Here is a 10,399-nt window from a genome sequence, read left to right on the forward strand (position 1 = left end):
TTAAAGATGTGGAAGCACTCTGTGAGCTCCACTGCAGAAAGTTGCTAAATATTTCATTGGTATTAATGAAGCAATCAGTTGCAAAGATGCGAGGCTGAAATCGAGAGGAAGTAGCTCTGCCGACAGCGCTTTCACAAAGACGCCTAAAGGACATGTTTATAAAACAACTTTTAATTGTAAAATCATCAACATGATAAACAAGAAAAGGGCAAGTGAAAACCTATTGTCCAAACTTTTGGATATTACATCCCCAGAACCTATACATAAAAAACGATGCTATCAAATGGCAGTTTTGTTTCATCATCAACCGTGAGATGACTGATTAAAGGATTTTGTTGGCTTAACTCCCCCCCCCCCACCACGTACAATTAACATTTCTGCAGGCTTTATAACAACGAAACAATGCCAACAAATTTGAACAACCATGCCAACCACTAAGTTACCTAACGGTGTTCATAAAGATGCCAGCATTTACACGTTCATGAGGAAAAATGTGAACTGTACTTTGAAGAGCATGAGAGAGAGAGAAAAGAGGTAGATGTGAGAGAAGAGGATGCAACACCTGCAGAATGACAACATTAGCACTTTAACTTTTCATGTGCTGTTTATACATTACATTTAGCCCTCACTTGAAATAGTCCACCTTCTGCTCTTTATATCCACTGGATTATGCTAAAATAACCAAACAGAATTTAATGAAACTTTCTGGTCAGTCTCAGCACAGATCTGGCTCACTTCCTTCAAAGTAAGATCTGGTATTGGTGGATAATTCTTTCAGCACATTACAGAGACCGCTGTTTTAGCATTCCATCACTACAAGCCAGAGGAATGTGCCTTGACTGTCCATAAACACTGTACTGTATGAACAAGGCAGACTGAAAAGAAAAATGCCTGTTTTTACTCTTACACTAATGACAAAAAGTCTTTGTAAGTCAGCTCACTGACAGGAATTCTGTGCATTACTCTTTTCCAAATAACCCCTTTTATTGGTTTCGTAAAATATCTCATGGATGGTCTTCAAAAAGTAAACTGTATTAAAGGCAAAAAAACAGACAAACAAAAAAACCCATATATTTTATGGCATCATTGATGAACTTGTATTCTCCCCCCACTTAGTCACTGGAAGCCTGAAATTTGAAAACCTACAGCAAAACACATGGTGAATCTGAAGTCAAACCAAGTCCTCGACCTTGTTGAGCACAGAACGACTGATTTCTTTACCAACCAATAATCGACACAGAGTTTGCAAGCTGTAAAAAGTCAGACTTGATGTGAATTTGATGCTCGGCTGAAATGTTTGCTTAAACAAATGACTCATTTTCATACTCCCGCCCATTTTACCAGCATAAGCTCACCAATTAACTCACTCAAGGCAACCACAATGTGGAGCGAGGACACCAACCTCACCGCATACGACCTTTGAGAAGCATTTAAATTTTTAATGAAGGCCATCTGTGCATCCGAAGTGAATGGATGTATTCAAAATCTAAACACTGACTGAAAAGCATTTTGAAGGAACAGGTTCAGTGATGCTTAAGCTGTAGCATCAATGGCTTTTACGCGCTGAGCCGTTTTCATAACATTTAACATGAGATGTTTGTTTTAATTGTTGTGGTTTTCTTAACAAACTACAAAAACCTGTGTCGGCTGAAACCGTCTACAGAGCCTGAGTGTGAAATAAAGCAGCAATACCCAAACATACGAGCGGTGATCAATAATGCTTCCGTTCCTGTTTATCTATTAAAGTCATGATGGTTGGCAGAAGAGGCAGCTTGACCAATCATCTCACAGACAGGTGGAATCACTGTCAGCTGAGAAGTGCAGAGGATTCTGTGAAGACTGAGAAATGTCCTGCTGTGTGCGTTTTTATGACTGCAGACCTGAATGCCACCATGTGTCATGTAGAGGTTTCCGTGTTGGAGGTCCTTGAGGTGTTTTTTCCTATGCGGCTGCTTGTGTGGGTGTCTCAGCAGTTTAGAATGGGCCTGCTTCTGTCAGGTCTGAATGGGAACGCAGAGCTCTCAGAGTCAGATCTCCCTCTGTGAGGCCCGAGCGTAGCCACGGCCTGGGTGAACACACACATGATTGTTAAATGTTGCCTAAACACACAATAAACCGCCACAAAGAGACAAAGATAAGAGGATTTTCGCATTTCTGAATTTTGTGCCTCCTCATCCTTCTGCCTATGACTTGGAAATCAATCTCAGTACATATTAGATGTCTTAATTCCTAAAATGCTTCTGGAGGAGAGGGACGTACTTTGTAGACAGTTGTTGCTTCAATTTCTCAAGGTGAAAACTGATGAGGATTCCAGATGTGCCACATGTCACATTATGAAAAGATGGCTCACAAGCAAGAGCCTCAGGAGAGGAGGCAAGAAAAAGGAATCAGGAATACACAACCTGAGAAATAAGAAAGAGGGTGGAGTCCTGCACATTAACACATACCTTCCTGATCGCGGTCCAGTCCTCTAGGATGTCCAGATCTGGTAGCATGTAGACAATATATGGACGTAAGCAGAGTTAAGGACAGTGACTGACTGCCAGAGCAGGGATGAAATGTAATCAGACACATGGCTACAGCACAAGTAGTTAAGTTATTTAGGAGTAGAATCATTATGAGCAAGAGTAAAGACATTAGAAGGATATCAGACACCACCGACGGGCGTCTCCTCTTCTTATCTGGACTTAAAGCATCTCGCCTCTTCTTCCTTCCTGACAGCTCATCATTCCACAGCTCTGATAGAAAAATAAAAACAAAAACTCAAATGTTTTGTCTTTGCGTTCATTGTAACGTGACTTCCCGTATATGGTGGGAGGGTACAAACGTAATCAAACAACGTGAATGACTGTGTTACCTGATGTAATATCAATGCTGTGCCTGTCCTCCTCTAGTCTTCGGATTTTCTCCTCCAGCTCATTCTGCACTGTATCAAACAGCAGCAGCTTCTCACTCTGCACACACAGAGTCAAAATAACACATAAAACACATAATCATACACACAGACTGGATCAATTCAGTTTTATTTATAAAGCGCCAAATCACAGCAGTAATCACCTCAAAGCCCTTTATAATATAAAGACCATATAATAATACAGAGAAAACAATTGCATTACCACATATCTAAATTAAAAAAAAATAGTTTGGTATATTAAACGGTGTGTCCAACCTCCCAGTGTTGACATGCTGCCTGGATCTCACAGTCGTATTTGTTCTTCACAGACTCCAAACACAACTCTCTGTAGATACCTGCCAAAGACGGAGAGAGACACACAATATCCAAATGAATAAAGAGATCAGTGTGTCAAAGAACTTGTGCTATTACTAATAACACCTTTATTTGAAAGGGCGTGTCAAAAAAAAAAAGAAACTTGTTTTTGCACGTTCCGAGTAATGACACCATCTCTGTGCTATCTAACTTAACCTGGGCCAGCACTTTTCCCCAAGAGTCTGTTTAAGAGGTCCTAAAACACCACTTCAGTGCTGAGGCCAGATGCAAACAGCAAAATTCAAATTCACCACATCGTGTGGTTTCTCACAGTGGGGATTTTGCACTTGAGGATTGCTCCACATTTCCATACTGTGACTTAGATAGCATGCAAAAACTGGCTAATGTAAATCTTTACATAGTTAATAGTTGATATATAAAAAAAAATTCTGAATGGATGCAATGTATATTTAAATTAGGCTACATCTTGCCAGCAGTCTGATATGCACCAATGCACAGGTTATTGATTAAACACACCAACAGCAGTCTTCCTTATTAGAATGCTGCTTGTTACTAATTTGTTGCAGGATGGACTTGCATTATCCACTAGATGTATTTTGCCTATGTGTACTTTAGACAGTGTTTCCCACAGCCACTTACAGCCATACAGTCACTGACCATGTTTGATTAAATAAATACTGTTTACTCCTGGATTTTAAATTGAAAACAACACATTGGCTTACACACTTTTTCTGTAATTACAAAAAAAGGCACACAAAATGTGTTTCTGCAAACATTTCACTTTTAATTCATGTTACTAGGTTACATGTCAACTTTCTGCAAATGCAAAGCAGGCAACTCAACACCCTGCTGCACAAACTGCAACTCTACCAGAAGGCATTGCACAGCTGGCTACATAAACAACAAATGCAAGTGTGATGTGAAGGTGTCTATGCATTTAAGTTACCTGCCACCTTGGTGCGGACCTGCATGTTCTCCAGCAGTACTGCCAGAGGCTCCAGATATTCTGCCGCCCGGCCAGCCTCCACCTCTGCCAGCTTGCTGTTAACCTGACTGAGACGCTCACGATACAACCTGTACACAGACGCAGGAGTAAATATGGATGCAACTCACTGTTATATGACTTTCCTAAAACAACTCCCATTTGAAGCAAAGAGTCAGTCTTACTGGTCTTTGAGATCAGTGAATTGCTTCTCCAAGTTGCACATTTCATCCAGACACTCCATTCTTCTCCGCTCACAGTCCACCTCATCCATTTCTAGAACAGCATAAAACAAACACACCTTTGGTATGAAACGAGTCTTTGATGGAAGAAGGGAGCAACTCGGTGGCTATGTAAGAAAACTCTGCTGAGTAGGAATATAATGATATTCAGTTGAAGCTTTGACAACTTTGTAAAATCTGATTGATTCACTCAAGTATTCATTTTTAATGACAGCTGTACAGGAATGTTCTGCTCATTTCCTGCGACCAGTGTTTCTCACCTGAGCTGTCTCCATCCTCAGAGACAGAGGAAGTGTCAGAGTCCTCCTCCTCTGAGCTTGATGCCTCCTGCTCATGTTCCTCCGCCTCCATCTCCTCAGCTGTACTCTCCTTTTTCTCCCGGTCACGGTGCAATGGCATGGCGGCAACTCTGCGTCAGGTTACTGGCGTGGGACAGAAACATAGCCAGGTTGTTTTGCCAGTTGCACATACAATATTCAATTATTTGTTAGGCAGCAGAACTCCTATATTTTACTGATGGTAGTCACTCTCTTCTTCACCTCTTTTGTACACTGTTCATTGCTCTGGATGGTTGACCCCGGTATTTAAACTCATGTCCCCTCCCTACCTCTCCTCCTTGCTGTTTCACTGTTACACCTCCCTCACCATGATCACACACTTCTCTGCCACCTCTGACTTCCTCATGCAGTACCGCAGTTCCTTTCTTCACATCCTACCATATGTTTTCTCTAGATTATTTAAAACACTAAGGGAAATTACAAATCAGCATGCCACAACTAGTAGGTTGATTAAAACGTTAATAGTTCAGTTGCTGCTCTGATTGATGCGCTCATCCCGAATTAATTAAATATCACTAACAAATGTATTGCTAAAGAACATCAACTCTGTTTTTTCCTGCTAATAAAATTATATAACTTCTTAACTTAGAATTATTTCTGGGTTTTTAGTTTGATTACGTCCTTCATATATCCAGCGATCGTTGATCAACCAGGTGATTTTTTTGACTCACATTTACCTGTGTAATATTCAGCTTAACTAAAGAAGCTAATAATGTGGGATATTTGTTTATACTGTTCGTAGTGAACGACTTCTCATACACATTTTTCTTCAGTTAACTGTTTTTAATGGTGGAACTTGAAAAGTATCCTCAAGGTGTTTGAATATTATAGACAATAATCGTACACACTATTTTATTGCTTATGCTAGTTTATTCGCTAAGCTCTCCCTAGCTTAGCTTTGAAATTATTAAATTATTCAAAAAAAACAATACACGACAGCAGTATTAGCATTTCGTTAGCACGTTAGCAAGAGAATATAGTCAAGTAGCAAGAAAAACTATCACGACTTAATTACAAATATATACAAACAAGCAAGCTTTAACTGACTCACATCTTACAAGATAGGTGGTACTTTGCAGGATGTGTTGGGAAAAAATGTTTTCGGAGGGGGAAAAAAAAGTAAAAACTTATCGTTATACCTCAGTTACGATTACACTCGTGTGCTCCAGCTAAGCTAAAAACAAATCTCTGCAGGACGCCTTTATTTGTTTTGGGAATTGTAGTTTTTTTTTTATCTAGAATAGTCTAATGAATAGAGGACCACTGTGGAAGCTTAAACTACATTACCCATGTTTCACCGCTCTAGCTTGAGGCGGAGAGTTCGAACAGAATCCTGCACGTTTAAAACATTAAAAGATTAAAATCCACGTATGTCCAAAGTATGTAAGATCTGTGTGATATTTATGACAAACGGGATAGAAATTTTGCTTATTACTGTGGCATTTTTGCGTTGAATTTATCTGCTATCTATTATTTTGTTTCCCCCCCCCTCCCCTCCTCCGCCATGATGTTTTCTAACTAAGCAGCTAGTGACTGTTGTGGAGAAGGGAGGTGCAATGGATGGATGCGTTGCCCCGCTACGCTGTACATATTTGTCTTAGTTTAAAGAGAATGAGTTTCTCTGATAATTTTTTACCCGTAGAAATACTCCACGCTGTTGCGGAGGGCTGCTAATGCTCCGGGAGACACGTTTTTCGTTATAGTTTGAAGATTAGCTGGCTACACAGGCTAGCTCCTCCTTGCTGTCTACCATCGCATTCTTGCGTCTCCTGCCTCAGGAATGTTTTCCAAAAAACCTCATGGGGACGTTAAAAAATCCACACAGAAAGTGCTGGACCCAAAGAAGGACGTGCTGACGAGGCTCAAGCATCTCAGAATAGTCATAGGTAAGTTAGAAAGCATTATTAAAGGGCGAACAGCTTAGCTTCTAGATTTCAGTTTACTGCCTTGGTGCATGCCACACCAAACTCAAGTCAGAAAATCTCCAAGTTCAAAGTTGACTCGATTGTAGAGAGACACGCCGGATTTCTTTTCACAAACCAGAACACAGAAGAATATTTTGAAATTGTCTCATTAATTCGGCATCATGTCCGTTTTCTTTCATCAAACATTTTGTAAGGTTATATTATTTTTTCTGAATTGTTTATCTCTGAAGTCATAGTTTCTCCCCCTTTTACCGTCAGAATGATGGATATGTAACTCTCAATATACGAAGTGAATTTTAAAGGAGCCTGGCTGCTTCTGCTGTCGAGTTAAAGGGGAAGCTTTAAGGTTGTTATTTATATTGATTGTTTAGCAATACCATTACATCGTCAGATTTATGAATGGAGTTTGGCATGGGGTGTTTGGATAAAATAAAATCAGGTGTGATGCGCGTTGAACATCTAAACAACCTCAGTGATGCTTCAGGCCGTTTGCCAGGCTTCTCTGGTTGCTGCAGGGGCGTGCCTGTGTGAGTTTTGGGGAAAGGCCTGATGTGTGAGAAATGCTGAATGTTTTCTTAACATGTGTTAAGATGTGTTGCAACACAACACCACATTCAGGGTTATGAATGCGTGGGAGAATAAAGGAAGATAGCAGGGTATTAAAGTGATGGATGAGTGTCTTTCACTGACACACTCCCACACCGACCAGAGAGGGAAATAGCCTCTACTATTTCCTCTCTGTGTCCAGTAGCTCGGCTTCCTGTTTCTATTGTAAAAGTTACTGGTGTCTGTGTTTGTGTATGTGTGTGCAAGACAGAAAAGGAAAGGGGTGTGCCCCCTCCCTGTTCTCTATTGGGAACACAGGACCATGATAAGAGGCTGAGACATAAACACACTTGAAGTGAAATGGTCTGAAAGGAAGCAGATGACTGAATAATGGCTAAAGACATGTTTTGCAGTCAAGTTGCCATATGAAATGAAGAAAGTGGTTTTCATTTGCACAACACTGAAGAATTGTTAACTGCAGCAGTTAAGTATTTGTTCATGTTGTTGTTGTTGTTGTTGTTGTTGTTGTTGTTGTTGTTGTTCCAGCCGTTGTGGGAAGCAGACAGGAGCACTAAGACTCTTGAGCAATTTTTAGGTTTTCAAAACTGGTCACACCTATTATGGCATAATGAGTAAAAGGAGCTGTTGCACTGCTATGCAATCAGGTTAATAAGCAACTGTTCCCAAATCCCTTTTGGCTTTCTTCATTCCAGACCCCCTCTCTCTTTACATAAACGAGCTTTATTTAAAAAAGAAACCTGGTGATAAACTCCTCAGTTAAAACCAGCTGTTCTACTATTCTAATAACTTAACTACAGATGAACAGATGTTTACTGTGAGTTCAGTAGTGGTCCAGTCAGACTTTCTCATACAAGGCAAGAAACAGTGTTCAGATTATTCCAGTTAAGTCCTCAGAGTGAGTCATGAGTGATTTTTTTTTAATTATTTTTTTTATGTATTTGTTATTTTTTACTCGTGTCTTGATGAAGAAAGTTTTGTTTGTTTCATTTTATTCAAATTGATAAAAACTTTTCTCTGTTTAAAAGTCCAAAAAGGATGTCCAGATGATGTTGAAAGTTTGATTTTTCACAAAATGTAGTTAAATGGACAAAATCAGATTTAACTTGCAGCGTACTGTGCAAACATCCCGAGCCACTGTCCCTTTCTTTATATTTTGCTTTTTTGTATTTTTTTTTCTAAATTTGGTCCTGAGGTAAAGTTTTGCAGGCTTTCTAAAGGTCTTTCAAAGTTGTTGTTTTTTTGTTTTGTTTTCTTTTGTTTCTTTAAAATTGGCTACTTTTTCACCCATTTTCAGTCCAGTCTTTGTTCCTGGTCATTTTCATATTATGGTTAATGTCGCTTAAAACTGACCTGCAAACCTTCAAGCATTACAAAGGGTACTTAACTCAAGGGATGAACTTTGTGTATACACAAAACAGAAAACTTAGCAAAGAACCAATTTTAAATTGTATCTGTAACAAAAACACACCATTTCTTCACATTTCTCAAGTCGAAGTTATAAAAATGCCAAAGATAACACAATTTTACAGACTTGTAATAGGTGTTTGGATCAGTTCATCTGCTGTGTCCAAAAGCCTGATTAGAAGTCAGCTCAGTGGAAGGGTGGGTGTTAAGAAGCCAACTGAAAATCAGCTGCAACAAGTCTGATGGTGTGATGAATCCAAATTTTTTTATTTTTGCTTCAAGTCATTGTCATTAAGTATGCAGGAGGTCATGAAAGATGTACAACAATCAGCTTCTGTAGCCATCTGTAAAACACGATGGAGGCTGTGTTATGTTGATAAATAATAAACACAGAAAGGTGCCATCAGATCCACCATTGGATTGGCAACAGTAGGAAATCATATCTGGATAGAAAAACACACAAATAAACATTATCAGTCATGGATTAGCCTCGCAAAAACCTGGACCTCAACATTATTGAACCACTGTGGGATCATCTAAAGGTAGCCAACATCCGAAGAAGAGCTTTGAATGTCTGTCAAGAAGTCTGCAGAACTATTCCTAAAGGCTACTTAAAGAAGTTAAAAGAAAGCTGCCTCAGAGCGTTCAGACTGTGTTTAAGAATAAAGGTGGTCGTGCCAATGTTGACTTTCAAGCTCATTAAGATTCTGCAAACATTCAAACAATGTGTTGACTATCCAACTAGGAGTAATGCATGAACGATAACTTAACAAGCAGCCAGGAGAATTAAAGTTTAGACAGACTGGGAAAAATATTAACTTGAAGCTGTACTGCATTGGTGCTCCATCACACATTAACTGATGTCCTCAACTAGTGCAGCCACTTTACAGTCTGTAGTAAGAATCTGTAAGGTAATGAGACTGTATGGCATTACTTAACAGAAGCATTTTTGTTATACAAATGTTTTTAAGGAAATAGCATGGTTCCTAAAAGCTGATTTTGTTTATTTGTTTTAATATGCCATTTAATTGCCATACATTGCAAGGAAAATTCTTAATTAAAAAAACAATTCCTAGAGCTATACATGCCTGCATAAATGATTAAAGAGAATATTGTACAAATATGTCGTTACATTTATGAATATAAGGGTTTGTCTTTCCAGATACAGATTTTGGAGACACTAATTCCTTTGGAGTTTCATCAGGAAGGGTGTCAGGGGTAAAAATCTGCCAAATCAAACAAGCCGCCCCACCCACTGTGGCGACCGCCTTGAATAAGGAAGCAGCCAAAAGTGGGTTTGTCCTGTATATGGAAATTTCTGGGACAACCAAAAAGGTGTTGGCCTTCAAAAGAAGCAAAATCACAAGGACTGTGATTTAAAACTGTTTTACTTAAGCATAAAATTCATTTTTGTTTGTAAAACAGCCAAAAATATCAGCAAAATGCTTAAACTTCTGTTCTGTCCACTAACAAATGAAGGCCTGTTATGAGTTAACGCAAGTAATTTTTTCAGTTCTGTTTTTGCTTGTTTAGCGAACTCGAGCTTTAACAGTATCGCACTGTAGACCTGCACCACTGAATTAAGAAAAAATATTATTTATGAACATGTTGTCTGTTTCAAGAATACGTGAATTCACCATAATGATGCTGTGCGTCTTACAACTGTGTTATTGAGCTTAATGAACAACTTCTGAGAAGGTCACTTCTTTGCA

At 39.2% G+C, this 10,399-nt stretch overlaps 2 protein-coding genes across 4 annotated transcripts in view; one reads left to right on the plus strand and one right to left on the minus strand.

The window, feature by feature from the left end:
• Positions 1-149: 149 nt before the first annotated feature.
• On the minus strand, positions 150-5,992 carry brms1la (BRMS1 like transcriptional repressor a). 3 transcript variants are annotated; one of them, XM_026151444.1, is made up of 9 exons: positions 5,931-5,992; positions 4,714-4,875; positions 4,397-4,487; positions 4,176-4,303; positions 3,170-3,249; positions 2,858-2,954; positions 2,649-2,738; positions 2,448-2,512; positions 150-2,065 (listed from the first exon to the last, which is right to left on the minus strand). In XM_026151444.1, exons 2-9 carry the CDS (start codon positions 4,850-4,852, stop codon positions 1,967-1,969), a joined length of 789 nt encoding a protein of 262 aa, XP_026007229.1. In that variant the 5' UTR covers positions 4,853-4,875; positions 5,931-5,992; the 3' UTR covers positions 150-1,966. The 3 variants fall into 3 exon arrangements, with proteins under 3 accessions (XP_026007229.1, XP_026007228.1, XP_026007227.1); XM_026151443.1 differs by having other exon boundaries at positions 5,850-5,990; XM_026151442.1 differs by having other exon boundaries at positions 5,843-5,990.
• Positions 5,993-6,200: 208 nt separating this feature from the next.
• Positions 6,201-10,399, plus strand: part of ralgapa1 (Ral GTPase activating protein catalytic subunit alpha 1) — a 72,243-nt gene continuing 68,044 nt past the window's right edge. The window contains exon 1 of the mRNA XM_026152975.1: positions 6,201-6,677. Within this exon, the coding sequence (XP_026008760.1) occupies positions 6,572-6,677 (106 nt within the window). The 5' untranslated portion in view covers positions 6,201-6,571. The remainder of the gene's footprint in view (positions 6,678-10,399) is intronic.

This window comes from Astatotilapia calliptera, chromosome 19, assembly GCF_900246225.1.
Source record: "Astatotilapia calliptera chromosome 19, fAstCal1.2, whole genome shotgun sequence".
NCBI lineage: Eukaryota > Metazoa > Chordata > Actinopteri > Cichliformes > Cichlidae > Astatotilapia > Astatotilapia calliptera.